General features: G+C 45.3%; 1 protein-coding gene across 2 annotated transcripts; it reads left to right on the forward strand.

Annotated features, from left to right (window-relative positions):
* The first annotated feature begins 184 nt into the window (after nt 1-184).
* sgsm3 (small G protein signaling modulator 3) lies at nt 185-16,677 on the forward strand. Of its 2 annotated transcripts, XM_076982768.1 has the most exons (22): nt 185-321; nt 5,556-5,624; nt 5,839-5,924; nt 6,078-6,141; nt 6,241-6,452; nt 7,108-7,215; nt 7,412-7,555; nt 7,763-7,958; nt 8,301-8,446; nt 8,921-9,154; nt 9,423-9,605; nt 10,242-10,397; nt 10,490-10,544; nt 10,635-10,684; nt 10,798-10,950; nt 11,054-11,124; nt 11,273-11,321; nt 11,420-11,505; nt 13,659-13,781; nt 13,883-13,943; nt 14,043-14,114; nt 14,993-16,677. In XM_076982768.1, the coding sequence occupies exons 2-21, from the start codon at nt 5,618-5,620 to the stop codon at nt 14,112-14,114; spliced, it is 2,256 nt and encodes a 751-aa protein (XP_076838883.1). In that variant the 5' UTR covers nt 185-321; nt 5,556-5,617; the 3' UTR covers nt 14,993-16,677. The 2 variants fall into 2 exon arrangements, with proteins under 2 accessions (XP_076838883.1, XP_076838874.1); XM_076982759.1 differs by lacking the exon at nt 14,043-14,114.
* Nucleotides 16,678-16,726: the final 49 nt, after the last annotated feature.

A 16,726-nucleotide genomic window follows, 5' to 3' on the forward strand; every position in this document is an offset into this window, starting at 1 on the left:
ATACTATTACCACACGCCGATCTATGCACATGTAAGACTGGCGTTAACTTACGTAGACAGGCATATAGCGAAGCATTGTCTTCATCTTTGTGTAGGCTACTGCTTGTCTTTACGGGACTACATCTACGGGCGGAGGGATAAAAACATCAGACGCACAAACCGAACAGGTGCATGACGCAAAACAGTAATTCATAGAGGTGTTAGCGAGCCAGTCCGCTCAACATCACCGGCTAAAACATTTAAGCAAATATCCCGGGCTACGGTCTGACTGTACGCGGCGGTAGAGCTTCTTGTGACGGAGCCGAAACATGGTTTAAAAAGGTAAGGCGTTTTGACCGTTAACAAATGCTAGAATGCTATTAGCTAGCTACACTACTCGCTAACAGGTTAACCTGGCTCGTTTGTGTGGCTAGCTAGCCCGGCTAACCCGGCTAACCCAGCTAGCGGCATAGATATGTGGCAGATGATGCTGGAGTGGCCGTGTAGCTCTAGATTAAAGATTTGAAAATAGTCTCTCTCTCCCTCACTCATCTTTCCATTTTCCCCGTTAACTCTGTATTGCTTGACTAACGTGTCTCGTTTTCTTTATCGCAAGGACTCGGGTTTGGAGTGAATCAAGCTATCTAGGGGTAGTTGTCCTGTCTGTGCTAGCTAAACTACTAACTTTGTGTTTGAAACAGCCAGCTAACCTTAAATAGCAAAGTGCGTCCTGTTTTAGGCCAATACTCAGTACCAGTTGGGTTTACATGAGATCAACGCAGCTGTGCGTCTCACACGTTTGGGCTTTTCTTGTCCCAATATGTTTCCGTGCATTAAAGTGTACGTTACTGAATAGTACGACAGCCAAGTGGGTCGAGAACACGATGCTCTCATATAATTTCAGGCATTTCTGAAGGTTTTTCTCAGACTGCAGTGTCTGATCTGTTTAATTTCATGACTCTCTCTTATCCATAACCTCTCATGCATTTGAACTAAACTAACATTTACATGCTTCTCAGACAAAGATTGTGCCTACAGTTGTGAGAAAGCTGGAGAATCCCCACGGGAATTATCTGGATTTGTGTTTATTAAATTGTGATGTCTTGGATAAGGTCAGTATGTAGGCCTAAGTCTTAGTCAATGTTGTTAATAGGGAAAAGCCTGTGAATTAACTGTTATAAACTATTTATTGGCCTCTTTGGCAGAAACCTCAATCAGATGTTCTCTGTAGCTTTTTCATCTGATCAGCTACAGAAAGGTATTTTGACTTATTCTTCCATTTGAATTGTGTTTATGCTGCATCCTGTGTTCAGCTAATGCCACAGAATTTCATTGAATTGTAGTTGACCTTGTCAATCCTAAAACACAAAGGCTAATACGAGATGCTATTGCTTCCAGCGGTTTCATAAACTCTCCTCATTGTGTATCGGTGACAATTCTCCACTGAAAATACCTAGTCAAGAACTAGGCTTTCCATGTTTGAAAGAGATGCTTATTCTATGTAGGTGGAGTACTAGAAATATAGAGTTATTGAGTAGAGACTACTGCTTTAGTATTGCCAATGGTGATCTATTTTTGCACTGCTCTGATTCTTTCTTGCAGCCTTAAATTCAAAGTGCTCCATGTGATTGAACGTGTGGGATTGCTCCTCATTTAGCCTGAACGTATTCTGCCATTTCTCTGAAAACACTGAGCTGTAGGTGCACGTGTTTACACACAGTGGTGCTTGGTTGATCTGTATGGTGTTGCTGTAAGGCTGGGCTCTGTTTGTCCATTGTGTTCACACCCTGGCCTCTGAGGAGAACACGGAAGACCAGCAGATCCTGCCGTGAGAAGCTGAGACTTTGCATAAGTTGCATTTGCAGGCGTGACCTATTCGCAGCAGCTAAGAAAAATGCGTAGGCACTTCTCCCCTGTTGTTGCTGATCTGATTTCAGAGAATAGATCCCCTTCCCTTCATCTAGCCTTCTTTCCTTCCTTCCTTCCTTCCTTCCTTTTTACGCTCATGTAATCAATGTGAGTCATGCACGGTGCCAACTGCCACACCCCCACCCCACACACACACACACACAGATTTCTAATAGTTCAGTACATTTATCTATGTAATCACTGACTACATATGGATTCAGTAATGGCTGGTTTTTATGCTGATTGCCCTTTAGGTTGGCCATATAGCTTATTATGGTTCTTTACCAATTTCATATTTAGAATAATAATTAATTTAGTCTAGCCTCATGTAGACCCAGTAGTTCTGTCCTAAAGATCTATCAAAATGTGCTAATTTATCAGGGTCTTTATGGAGTGGCAGCAACAGCCCAACGGTATGCTATCATATTTTGCTTGCTGTGGTGACAGCATAAATCATCAGCGTGGTGGTATCATTGTTCTTGAGCAACTGTTAACTCTGGAGCATACCCATAACACACTGCTGTTCGTCTCTTACCAAGACTGTTGTGAATCTGTGCTCTAATGAGGCTTACCAGAGTCCTGCTGGGTGAAGGGAGTGTGCGTAGACAAATGAGAGTATGGCACATTGTGACAGTGTAGCTCCACGTACTGCTCCTCTAATGGCTTTGTAAATAATTGCATGGAAATAGTTGGTGCCTGATTTTATTTGTTTCACTTCGGTGTTGTGCAACGTGATTGGAATTCTACGTTATTTTGGGCATCTGCAGAACAGATGAGAAAAAGGGGGCAAGGATCTACATGTAGTTTTTCTAGATTTGGCAGATTCATTCGTTCTACGTTGTGTGATCTCTTATGGGAGGCATTTGGATTCTTCCAGATACTAGTAATAGGATTGTGCCTACCCGGCTAGTTGAGGCTTGTTTTGAAGATATTCCTTTTGGTTTTAATATAGTTTTGGTTTCATGTCATGTCCTGGAAATGGGCATAATGGCCAGCTCTACCATTTCACTGATTGGATTTATGATGGCTATGAAGGCCATAATTAGGACTACTAATAGGGTAGTAGTCAAGGAGAGTCTACATGAAGATATCTGGCTCTCTGCAGTCAGGACATACATGGTTGACATGACAACACGGACAAATACTGTGCCATGCACCAAGCGGTTGCTAGAAAAGATGAATGACGACAAGTTTAACCTCCATCTTTACCCACATAAGATAAAACATAAAAGTGTCTCAGTTGCGAAAGAAAAAAAGGAAGGAGAAGTGATATCTTCAGAGAATACAGTTAAGAGTTTGGGTAGATGGTATATTGCAGCATCAAAGACGTTGTGGGTGCTGAAGAAGGAAATGGTGTTATTATTGAGATTGAGAGGTTGTTTTTACCAGGTGTATGGAAACTGTGGTACCTCCAGTTTGGTTTAGACCTCGTGTTAGTTGGCCACCAACGTGAAGACGTGGTCACCGAAGTGGAGAGCCTGTAGAGGACTGAGAGTAAGGCAATAAGAAGTGTCTAGGGGTGCTATACTGTAATTAGTGTGATATGGTATGGGAGAAGGATGGAGGAGCTACCACCGACTAGATGAGGAATGTGTTGAGGTAAGTCACGAGCTGATTTTATCAGGGTCTAAGGACATGGTGATAAATCCATTGGGTTAGTCAGTCACAAAAGCAGGGAGAGAGTGGAATCCGTAGGTGGCAATGTACTTGGGTTAAGAGTGCATTGGAAACTAGATATGTGTCAGGGCAGATGCAGAGCAGAATGGCAGGACCTGGGCCAGGTGATTGTGGAGAGCATGTAATAAGGCCATACTGCAAGAGAGGAGGTGAGCGATTACTAGTTTAATTCGTGAGCGGGTAGAAGCAGCACATCGCACAACAATAGCATCCCAGAGAAAACAGAAACAATGGTTGTTTGAGAATGTATCTAGTCGTTGGCGAGACTTGTAGGCAGTGCGTGTGAGTCACAATAAAATTGTAGCTTGGAGTGACTTGCAACATCATTCCTACTCTGTAAAACCATAGACAATGTGGAGGATGAAGGTCCCAGTTGTAAATTGTATGCAGGTATTGGGACACTGAAGCATATAAAGTTAGTCCGTTTCAGGGATGATGTTCGTGGAGTCGTACTCGGGTGCTTGGCACATTAGCATGCTTATTCGATAATAGCCGCATGGTGGTTAACTCTTTGCCCAGTGATTATGGAAAAAAGCAGTTTGGCTTGTGTGCAAGAGACACTATTGGAGAGAACAGGTTATAAATATTGATAGATGGGTTGAAAAGTGCTAACAGAAATTGGTAGCAGATGTAATCTATATAGCAGGATTCTGAAACAGCTGAAAGGACTAGTCAGGGGCTCTAGATGAGTAGAACACAGATTGGTTGGAGAAATGTATTATAAAGCTTGAATGTTTGAAGTTTCCGGTGTCCCAGGAACGTGGGGGACTGCATAGGTTAGTGGAATGTTGTTGTCACCAGTGCAGGCCAGTATGGAGGCCAGTATGCTATGTTGGGAATGCTTGCTAGCATAGTAAAATCCATATGGAACAGAAGTATGTGTTAATGTTATCAGTGGAGCTGGGGATGGCCTGAGTCACTGGGACGGCTGATATGCATTTTACAGGCTTGGAAGAGATTTAGGTGTGTAGGGGCAGCACAGTGGGTAAATATAGGCAATGAATGCAGAGTGGTCCGATGGTGAAGTGTGTAAAGCCCATATGGAAATGCTGGCGTTGAGCACGTTGGTTTGAAAGTGAGCTTGGACATCACAGATGTACTGAGAACATCCGTACACGCCATACATTGATGCTCTGGCCAGTCTGTGGTCTGTTCTTCACAACCTTCCTGAGTCGTGATATGGAGCTGATATGGTGTAGATATTACAGATTAACTGGCCATTCCCACTACTCGGCTCACCACAGGCGTCTGTAACTGTACACACTAACCTAGGAAAGATCAGATTAAACAGGATTTGTGAGACCTGGAAGGAGGAGTTTGAGCGGAGAAGCTTGATCTTTAAATCCCTTTAAAAACTGCAGTCCTTCCTCGTCTCTTTAGCTTTCATTTGTAATCGGGTGTGCGTGCAGATGGCTACCAGAATGAGAAGGGAAACAATAAGCCTGCAGGCATATAGGAGACAAGCAAAGACTCTAGATTCCAAGTGTAATCTTAGTTTTAGGGAAAAAAAGGCATTCCTCCTCTGCCTCATTTTTCTCACTTTTAATGTGAATGAGGGTCTTGGTGTCCTCCTCATTCCTTTTATTTATTTAATTTTATCTCCATCTGCTTTGTCATGAGCTCATCTTGGGCACAATGCTCTCAGTATGGGAGTATCACTGATCTTAAGAGCGGTGTTCTCGAGTGGAGGACTGCGTGACTGAGGTATTGTAGCAGTTTCCCTTCCTCCTACAGGCTCTGTGCTTGTGTGAGGTGAGGACTTGAAGTCTGTATGTTCCGCTTCAACCATGTTATTACTGAGAAGACTCCTCTCAAAGGCATTACATGGTGTCGGTTTCGTTTTATTCGGGGGGGGGGGGGGGGGGGGGGGGGTTGCATATTGATTGTAGTGTATTGATTAATCTATTTAAAACGTTGAGTAAGAATGTTCTGTCTATAATATGCATCAATAGAGCTTCCGTTGACACTTTGGTTGTTTGTGTTCTGTGCAGGTCTGGTGAAGCCCGGTCTGGCACCGCTGTCCAACTGTAGAAGGTCTGTGCACATCTCCAGTATGTCAGGTAACGGGATCCGATTTCTTCTTCTTTAACATAATTTTCATAGAGAACAAATGATTGTGTCATTATGGTCATTCAGTTGGGTTTTTTTTTTTTGTTTGTTTGTTTTTCTTTTAATTTGTTAACTTGATATGTAAATTGAACTGCACCTCACTATGGTGTTTATTTTCAGTTGTTCTTTTCACACCTCTCTCATTTGTCTGCTTCTGTTTTGCAGGAAGCTACACTCCGGCCCCTGGGGGCCCCTTCTCAGCTCTCACACCCAGTATGTGGCCCCAAGACATCCTGGCCAAATACTGCCAGGTATTTCACTGGAAGTCTTTTGTATTGTTTTCTTTTTCTTCTGGCTCACGTCCAGTATTTAATGAAACTCTCAAACACTCGATTTTGTATTGTATCAGTAAACACTGTTGCAGTGTGTTCATTTTTTTTCTTTTTCTTGTTGACTTTTCCCAGAAAGATCCGAACGTGGAAACAGAGCCTCTGTACGATGAGTTCGGCTTCCGGATCGACGGTGAAGGTAGGCGTCTAGAGCGTCGCAGGCTCGAACCTGTGCCCCCGACCTCCAGCCTATGGCAGCTCAACGGCATTTCTCCTGCCTGTGTGCCGTTCACATCAGATGGGGTGGAGCCGCGGGACTGGCTGCGGGGCGATGGAGGCCCCCAGAGGGAGGACCCCCAGCAGAGACTGCGCTGGCAGGCCCACCTAGAGTTCACGCACAACCACATGGTGGGAGACCTCACCTGGGACCTGATCTCGCCGAGCCTGCCCCGATCTGACCGGCTCCGCTCACTTGTGTTGGGCGGCATTCCACACAGCATGAGGCCACAGGTCTGTGCCACAGGGGCCGTGTGGGAGTCTTGACATGTGCTCAGTTAATTTAGCATTCATTCCTCTTTTAACTGAGATGGACGCATTTCTGCGTGGTAACTGGCTTCAGTTGCACCTGGGATTGAGCTGAAAGGGACTGAGGCATGTTTATGGGTATGTGTTGTGCAACTGGTCTGACATCAGGCCGTTTTACATTGGATGCAGTAATATATAAATGAAGCTAATCTAGGCCAGATGGAATGACTTTATTTGTCATAAATACATATACACATTCACATGCTTCTCTTTGCATATCTCGTCTTCGTGAGCTGGGGTAAGAGCACGTGGTCAGTCATTCTACCCCTGGAAGAGAGAGGGTTAAGGGCCTTAGTCAACAGTGGCTGCACGGCAGAGCTGGGATTTGAACACACAACCTTATGAGCGATAGGCCAAAGTCCTATCTGCCGTTTTCTTGCATGATAGATGCTTGTGCGTTTCAGTGAAACCCGGTGGGTTGGTCATACAGTATGTGCTGCTTCTGCTGTCTGGGTTATTTTTAGTGTCTGAACGGAATACACTGCAGTCTTGTCAGATGTCCATGGCTACTGAAAAAAAATGGGCCTTTGTGTAACGATCTGTTTGTTTGTTTTTCTCCTTCTTTGACTGCATCTGTTAGTTGTGGATGCGATTGTCAGGGGCCCTGCAAAAGAAGAGAACTTCAGAGATTTCTTACAGAGAGATTATCAAAAATAGTTCGAATGATGACACCACAGCAGCCAAACAGGTACTGTTTATCTCCTACACACACACACACACACACGCGCACACACAGCTCTGATTATACCTTAGCAAATATGGATAATGAGCACACTCAGGTTCAGTACGTTTTAAAAACACCCTCTCTGTACCTGCATTCTTAGATTTGAATCTCTAAACACCATCCTGATGCCTCCCAATTACCTCCTTTTATCACCCTACAGATTGAGAAGGACCTTCTGCGGACCATGCCCACCAACGCCTGCTTCAGCACTGTGACCAGCGTCGGCGTGCCAAAGCTTCGGAGGGTCCTGAGAGGGCTGGCTTGGCTCTATCCAGACATCGGCTATTGTCAGGGCACTGGCATGGTGAGGGCTTTCTCTCCCTCTCATGATGATTCGATATTAAAATGGCAAAGTCAAGGCCGAGTGAAACTCATCCTCTCTCACCCATCGTTTCGGAACGTCCTGTCCTGTGGCGTGTCCACGCATCAATGTCCCCTTTGTCATCCATGTTCTCTTTAACTGATGCCTTTCCACCCTCACCCTCCCCTCTCTTGTGCTGTACCTGCACAGGTGGTGTCGTGCTTGCTCCTGTTCCTGGAGGAAGAGGACGCCCTGTGGATGATGTGTGCTCTGATTGAAGACCTGCTCCCTCCATCCTACTTCTCCTCCACCCTGCTGGGGGTGCAGACCGACCAGCGTGTTCTCCGCCAGCTCATTGTGCAGTACCTGCCTCGCCTGGACAGCCTGCTGCAGGAGCACGACATAGGTGTCTCTCTCTCTCTCTCTCTCTCTCTCTCTCTCTCTCTCTCTCTCTCTCTCTCTCTCTCTCTCTCTCTCTCTCTTCACACACACACACACACACGCCCACCCATAGTGGACCAGAGTGAAATAGTCTTGGCTTAGTGCTGCTGTTTAAACACGATCATTTCATGAGAACATGCATCAACCGGGTAAAGTTGATTCCAGACGTTGAGATCATGGAAGGTCGGAAAGAACGTGTAAAGTTGGCTGTGATAGAAGTGTGTGTGTGTGTGTGTGTGTGTGTGTGTGTGTGTGTGTGTCGAGGACGTTGTGTGACCTGCTGTGGTGGTGTTCTGCTTCTCCACAGAGCTGTCCCTGATCACCCTGCACTGGTTCCTCACCTCCTTCGCCAGCGTGGTGGACATCCGCATCTTGCTGCGCATCTGGGACCTGCTCTTCTACGATGGGTCCATTGTGCTGTTCCAGGTCACACTGGGCATGCTCAAGATCAAGGTGACTCGGCACTCTCGAGGGCCTTTTGTCCAAGATCGTGTGGTAACTATTCGATTTAGTAAATGCAGAGATTAAGGAGGTATTTGATTTTGATCTTTTTTTTTTTTAATATATAACTCAAATTTACAATGGGGTTCAAAGACTCAAGCCTGGGCGATGCCCTTGAAGTGTATCTGGCTCTCGGTAAAGTGCACATACTTGCACTAGTCTTGCATTTAAGTGGGGTTTCACAGCCCTGGTTACAATAATGAAACAAATGTGTGAACCAGTTTAGAGAGTAATGGGTTTTTAGTAAACTTAATTTTTTAAAGTTTAATTAAGCATAGATGTTACTCTGAAGAAGCTAATAGCTTGACATCTCCGTTTTGAAGCACTTAGCCTGGGCCTTTCCAAGTATTTGCAAAACTTGTTGGTGAACCTGAGCAGGTTTTGCTACATGCATAATTGGCAGTCACCACCTCTTTGGCTGTGCAGGAGGAAGAACTGGTGTCCTCGGAGAACTCTGCGTCCATCTTCAACACGCTCTCGGACCTCCCCAGCCAGCTGCAGGACGGGGCGGCGGTGCTGGGGGAGGCGGTGCGGCTGTCCGGCTCTCTCTCCCAGGACACCCTGGACAGCCACCGCCACAAGCACCTGGCCTACATCCTAGCCGAGCAGGCGCAGCTCAACACCAACAACTCCCATTCGCTCAACGCCAACCTCACCAAGGCAAGAACAAGCCCGTCACCCTGGCCTCGGCTGAGGGGAAGCTAACCTCTCTTAGTAGATACATCACCTGTAGGCCAACTGTATACTAAAATACATGGGGGAGTTGTTCTATACTCACTGTTGACTACCACAAAAATACAATCTATATTGTACATTATGAGCACATCCAATACCAACTCGAAGATCAAATTTGTTTTACTTGTGGGTGGGGCACTGCACCGAGGTGATTGGCTGGTATGTATGATGGACGGTTCTTGTCTCCAAACAGGTGGCGCGTCGGCAGAGCCTGCGCAGGAAGTCCACACTGAGCTCGTTTCTGTTCGGAGAAGACGAGGCCGAGGCGCTCAAGGCTAAGAACATCAAGCAGACGGAGCTGGTGGCGGCACTGCGCGAGGCCATCGGCCGCACGGCCGAGCACTTCCACTGCCTAGATCCACGCCACTGCACCACGGTCAGTCCCGCCCACTGCTGCGGCTCGGCTCCGCCCACTCTGCATCGTCGGGCCGCTTGCCTCGGCCCCGAACTGGTCAACAGCATCGTCGAGAGGGGTGTGCGTGTGCCGTCACTTGTCTTTAGGGTGACAATGTGTGAGTCATGCATGGATCAGTGGATCCCTGACTGCTTTGTATTCCATGGGCTCCAACACTCAGAAATGCAGCTGTGAGTCATCGCAAAAGCCGGTGGAATTGAGTCACCGAATCATAAATCAAACTTAGTCTTTTATGGAGGGAAGCTTTCAAATTCACCCACTCCCTGTTACTGTAAGGGCCATCCTACGTGTACACAAAAGCTTTAATTGCACTTACTGTTTGTCCAAGTCAGTTCAGAGTGACACTTTGTCCAGGTAAAACTGGCGTGACATTTTGTTGCTTCAGTCTTTCATTACATGGGGTTATTGAGGCCGTGCTAAAAGTGGAAGTGTAGGTTTTCTAATTTTCTGGACTGCCGAGCACTAGCCAGAGCTGCACCCACAGTCACACCATTAATGTCAGTCATCCAGCTGCAGGAAGTTTTGGAATTTCGCTGATGTTGGTTTCTCTCGCTTTCTCCCACTTTCTGAAAAAAAAAAAAATGTGTGAAATCTCAGGACTTAACTCCAGACTACTCTATGGAGAGCCATCAGCGGGACCATGAGAACTTTCTCGTGGTGTCTCGAAATCGCAGGAGACGGGCCAAGGCCCTGCTGGATTTTGAGCGGCACGACGACGACGAACTTGGCTTTCGGAAAAACGACATAATCACGGTAGGTGCCTGTCTTTCGAGAGAGGCAGGCCTTCTCCCGTCCTCCATGGCCGAGCCTGTTCCTTCACTCCCTGCTGCTGTACTGCCTTTCAGATCATCTCGCAGAAGGATGAGCACTGCTGGGTGGGGGAACTCAACGGACTCAGGGGTAAGAATCGCTGAGTTGCGCTCTGCACAGCTTTCCGTGTGCGATGGGAACACGCCGCCTAACCTTCTGTTCTTCAACTCCTTTGCGCAGGCTGGTTTCCAGCCAAGTTTGTCGAAATTCTGGATGAACGGAGTAAAGAGGTTAGTGAGGACCTGGTCTGAAATACAGTGCCATCTATGGCTGATCAAAATAAAGTGCAGGCTAAAAGACTGAAGTGCGTCTTTGTGTGTTTGTGTGTGTGTCCATGTGCCAGTATTCCCTGGCAGGAGACGACTCCGTAACAGAGGCAATAACAGATCTGGTCCGGGGAACACTGTGTCCAGCACTGAAGGCCATTTTTCAGCATGGCCTGAAGAAGCCCTCTATACTTGGAGGACCCTGTCACCCCTGGCTCTTCATTGAGGAGGTTTCATCTTTCTCTACTGCCATACTGATGCAGAATATCTTTTCATATTGGGAATCCCACGTGCCATAAATGGCTGATGGTGAGATATGCTTGTTATTTGTAGGCAGCAAGCAGAGAGGTGGAGAGGGACTTTAACTCGGTCTACTCGAGACTGGTGCTGTGCAAGACCTACAGGTGAGCTGGCCGGGTGTTTACGCCGATGTAGCAGGGTCCAGTTTCTCCAAAAGCAACGTAGTATTAAGAGCATCCCTAACATGGACATAGTCCATTATTGTTACGCCTGTATGTGTGTGTGGATATTTAGCCTGAAGTCTCTCTGTAGGTTAGATGAAGATGGGAAGGTGCTCACTCCTGAGGAGCTGCTGTACAGAGTGAGCCAGATTTTCATTAGTGCCTCAGAGTGCATTCTCTCTTGGCAACTCCTGCTCTGCTTAGGCAACTTTCTCTCTCTCTCTCTTTCTCCCATCAGGCTGTGCAGTCTGTCAATATGAGCCACGACTCCGCACATGCTCAGATGGACGTCAAGTTCCGCTCACTCATCTGCGTGGGACTGAAGTGAGTCTGTCCCCTGCTTTGCATTCCTACCTAGTGCTCGCTGATGTCACATGTAGTCACAAGAACAGATGTCACAAGAACCAACACTTTGGTGCCATTTCGAGATCAGAATTCTGAAAACGTTATTGTTTCCTGTGGTACCAAAGGTTGCACAGATCTCCCAGACCACACAAGGGCAGCATAATAATAAGCCTATATGCTAATAAGCCAAGAGTGCTAAAACTCCTGGTCCGACAACCAGGGTGAATAGACAGAGCAAACGGTGTCTGAAAACATTTGTCTCTAAGGAAATATCACAGATGTAGCTATGCACCTCAGACATCCAGAGCTGTATAAAAAGTGCAAGGTTTTGTCAATATGTTCGTAATCTGAAATGTTACCATAACTGTGAACTAAGACAGCTGCATCTCAGCATTTACAAGCAGCTAACATTGCTTAGGGCAGTGGTTCCCAAAGTGGGGGGCGCGCCCCCTAGGTGGGGCGCGGAGCTATTGCAGGGGGGGCGCGGAGCTTGAAAGTAAAACGTGCACATGTGTCAATATTAGGGATGCACCGATTCCGATATTAATATCTGAAAAAATTCTAGATCGGGTATCGGTGACAATGTGACCGATCCATAAAAACAGATCTATTCAGTCTAGTTCTATGCTTATATTGCTTGCTTTTCGGAGTTAGTTCAACCTTAATACTCGTGCTGGTGGTATTCCACTTAGTCCGTTTATTTGCTGGTTGACCAAAATAAACCTGGGCTCCAGCAATACTTCACTGTTCATACATGAACTGGTGAGTTGTCCAAATCTCATTTAATGCGTTATTTACAGAAATGAAATAAAGAGCAGTGGTCTGACTCGGCAGAAAGCTAAAAAAAACAACAATATTCCATACGCGCACGCAACTCGCTCCCTTAAAGAGACAGTACACATATTTCTGGCCGTTACATGCTTTGTGCTCTGCGTGATGTCTGCGCTTGCAAACTAGCCGCATATGTATTGCTGTTTCTCTTATTTCATCTCCTTATTTATTTTAAATTATATTTAGAATTCTTGAACCATTTAAAAGGTTTCTTGCAGTTTATTTTTTTCATGTTTGACCAAAGTTGTGAACCTATTGTTTTTGTAAGTTTTCAACACATCCCTAGTCAATATAGGGGGGGGGGGGGGGGTGTAGGGGGGGCGCAAAAATATTCTCATCTACTAAAGGGGGGCACGGCAGAAAAAGTTTGGGAACCACTGGCTTAGGGTAACGCTGCCGTAGTTCATAACTAGTGATGTAGTTTTAAAAAGTTTGTATTTAAAAAGCTACATGAATGTTTAGTCTCCATAATATTGACGGGCTATAGCCAGGATGTTACACAGACAGGCTACCTGGTATCATGGCTACCTGGCTACAGAACTCATAAGTGTGGGATCACATTAAGGAAATGAAATAGAAACACATGCAATGAAATATCTGCAAGGCAGAACTTTCCTTTCACGGTAGCACAACCGTGATGTACGAGTACCTGAAGCATGTTGTGACTGTGACACTGATGAAGAGGGACCGTCATCTCAGTAATCTAAATCGCTAGTTAGTTGCTAAAATTAGCTTAAACGGAGCGTTAACTTGGTACTTACTCATCTTGATAGCTGTAAAAGTTAACATTAATGATGGTGATTTGTTTCATTAGCCTTAGCACACATTCATGTGTTTTCTGTAACATCAGTGAGACCAAAACTTAATTTTTGTGAATAATTCCTTAGTTTCAGGTACCTAATTTGATTTCAATGTAGCTGTTTGATGCCAGACACAAATGAAACAAAGAAAAAAAATTCCTTTCGAATGTATTTATTTTTGTGTTGTTTAAGCAAGTGCCGTATCCTTATTTTAATAATTGTTTGTTGCAACAAGCTGCATATTTCATTAAAAATTTAATGATTTAATTATATTATATATAATAACAACGGTGATTAGTTGACTATAAAAAATAATCGTTTGTGGCAGCCCTAGTTGATAACCAAATGTCTTTTTTTTTTTTTTTGCTGCAAAAAAAAAAAGACCTTTGAAAAGCGTGTAGGTCGACATTGATTTTTGGTATCGTGACATCCCTATTCACATACAAAGTTGTGAGCAGAATGATAATATTCAGTCCCTAACGGTGTGTGTGTGTGTGTCAGTGAGCAGGTCCTGCACCTGTGGCTGGAGGTTCTCTGCTCTAGTATAAACACGGTGGAGAAGTGGTATCAGCCATGGTCATTCCTGCGCAGTCCCGGCTGGGTGCAGATTAAGTGTGAGCTCAGGTACAAACGGCAGTTATGTCCTCATATCTATAGCTGGGTAATTCTGTATTTCACATTTTATTGTTGTATTTACCCGTTGTTGTTTGTTAATTTTGTTTCAGAGTCCTCTCCAAATTTGCCTTCAGTCTCTCCCAAGACTGTGAATTACCTGCCAAAAAAGAGGCAAGTTCTGGTCTTCACTTGTACACCCAGATGTTCTGTCCTTCATACGCACTCAGACCGCACACAGGTTAACGTGCGTTTGTGTGTCTGCTGTTCCAGAAGCCACCCATTCTGAAATCAGAAGTGGTGGATGTCTTGGTGCAACATCACCTCTTTAGTTGGGACCTCTAGGTAACTCTGGCAAATAGTTAGCCCACTTAGCCAGTCACTGCCATAGTGTAACCGTGGTGGTAGCAGCTGTGGCCTTGGGTGTGTCCCACCTTCCCTATTGGCTCCTTCTGTTTGCATTGTACTGTAACTAACCGGTGATCCAGCCCCTGGAAACCATAGTCCTTGTAAGGGAACAGGTTGGTTTTCCTTTGTGCGAAGTGCCACTTATCCATGAAAAGCAAACACGACCCTTCACCAGCGTCTCTGCACACACAGCCACACTGTTCCTCGCTGTGACCAAGCGGAGCAGCTCGGATGACGCGCCTCTGAATGCCTAATGAATAGATCTCTCTGCATGCCGCTTCTTTTCTGTAACCCTTCTCACCCCCTTCCACACTTTGATGGCTTACAAAGCGGAGCTTGTGGAATGAGCTAGGAATCCTGGAGCAGAGATTGGTACGGCTCTAACGCTTCCACGTACAGTGTGGCCCCAGGAAAGGTTGGCTGAGATGTGAAAGGAGCATCACCTGTAGACTGTGTTGATTCTGACCTGCTTTGCTGGTCCCCAGGGAAGCCAAGATGTGTTGACTTTGAATGTCAAAGCAAAAAGGTCCTCATTAGCAGAAGCCTTTTTACTCTGACCTTTAGCTGAGCAAACGTGCCATGGTTACTATCTCTGGTTCAACCAATCAGGCTTGCTTAGCTTGGGCTCGGGTTGAATGATGGTCTGTCTCCCAATACCGTTGATTGGTTGGGATGCTTATATGGAATGGTTATATTGCTCGACATCAGGGAACAGGATGTAGTTCACTTCATAGTAATGCTAGTTTTACAACAGATGCTTACCCTTAGAACCGCAAAAGACATTAGGTGTCATGCTTGTCTTTCTTTCTCTCTAGGAAAAGGAGCAGAAGCCTCTGAAAGAGGGAGTTCAGGACATGCTGGTCAAACATCACCTCTTCAGCTGGGACATCGATGGCTAACATACAGCGCTAGCATACAGTTCAAACCCAGAGCCTGTGATGCACGATAACGCTCACACTCATTCATTCTAACCACAGATGAAAATCCTTTTCAGGACTTGCTGTTAAACTGACAGCTGCCAATTTTGTGAAATGCTTTACATAATAACTTTGAAATAGTGGGTGTTTGAGTGTATAGACTGGTCTCACCAGTGGCCAATTTTAAGTGTACTTGTGCTCGACAAAAAAAAAAAAAAAACGTGACTCACCGAGTCAACACTGAGAGCATGTAGTATGCTGTACACATTTCTTCAGTCTTCAAGTTTTCTCTGAGCTGAAGGCTGCTGGTCTCCACTCTGGTCTGCCTTTTGGACTCCACACTGTGTGGAAGTGTCCGAGATAAGACCATTAAGGGCATGCTTATGATTTCTACACTTCTGTAAATCAACACCTGCTCCCTCTCGGCCTGTTTGCACAGCTATCGTGCACTATTCTTGTTTTCAACAGCACTTTGTGTGAGGTGACCACCTAACCAGGGGTCATGTGAGACTAGCCAGCTGGCCACTGCTTTACTTGGGTTTGCACATCACTACGTTTGTTAATTTGTTTTCCCCTGCCATGGGCACTGAATTATAGCATATAATCACTGAGAGAGAGGAGGGGGTAGCTTTAAATTGTAAATGGAATTACCTTGGAAATGGTCTGACAACTGTCCCTTCTTCTGAACTCTAGATGGTTAATACAGCAGTCCTTCACCCAACACTGCTTGTAATAAAGCTGCAAAGTAAAACTCGGTAGAAACCACATGCTGTAGAGAGAGAGAGTTCCCAAGGCTCCTGGGCTAATGAGCGCACCTTTTCGTAGGTGGGAGTGCAACTATTTTTGTAGTTTAACTTGCATGAGTTGGTCTCTATGGGAACCAAACTGGATTTATCACAAAGAAGCTTTGTTTGCAAATGTTACCTTTTCTTTCAGATGACCTGTTTAAAAAAGAAATTTATTTAGAGTTTTGAAATGTATATTATGTATGAGTACATGGCTATAAGGTTATGTTTCACAGTGGGCCACTATGTAAGCAGGCCTTGCTATACAGCTAGGGTTATGAGGCAGTGGTCTATGGGGTTAGGTGTATATGTCTCATGCTGAGAATGCTGATCTGTGATCAGGTTTTAATCATATTCTAGTGATTACCAGTTACATGGCAACAAATAAGCTGGTACTAGATGTATCAGACCCATATTGTTGCTGTACTTGTACGCATATCAGTTCTGTACACATTTTTCTAGGGTTGGATGTCCATTCTGAAGTCCTTTTAGCACAGGAGCCTTCTCTGACCTTAGGTAGTGGTTAGGGCAGGAGTGGTCCTGGGGAACCAGAATCCAGTGTAGTTTGGCCACTCCTACTCTAACACAGGAAAATCAACCAGCTGAACTCTAATCTTCCAGGACCAGAGCTGGGCACCCCTGGTTTTGGGGGCAGTTATGTTTCAGAGGGTGTGCAATTTTAATGGGTGGAAATGTAACGGTTGAGCACAACCAACATAATAGGGCTTTGGGTCATCCCCCCTTCATCTGAACACTGACAAAGATCCATACATTAAATAAATCTCTTCAAGAACCCCATCTGATTTGTGCTTTTTCCCCCTCCTTTTCCAAATCATGTTCTTGCTTA

The sequence above is a fragment of the Brachyhypopomus gauderio genome, chromosome 2 (genome assembly GCF_052324685.1).
Source record: "Brachyhypopomus gauderio isolate BG-103 chromosome 2, BGAUD_0.2, whole genome shotgun sequence".
Classification (NCBI taxonomy): Eukaryota; Metazoa; Chordata; class Actinopteri; order Gymnotiformes; family Hypopomidae; genus Brachyhypopomus; species Brachyhypopomus gauderio.

Excerpts from the sequence above, each read along its gene's own strand:
- sgsm3 (XM_076982759.1), top strand. Across the intron at positions 9,606-10,241 it reads ATCCACGCCACTGCACCACG|GACTTAACTCCAGACTACTC; the intron begins GTCAGTCCCGCC and ends GTGAAATCTCAG. Across the intron at positions 10,545-10,634 it reads GGAACTCAACGGACTCAGGG|GCTGGTTTCCAGCCAAGTTT; the intron begins GTAAGAATCGCT and ends TCCTTTGCGCAG.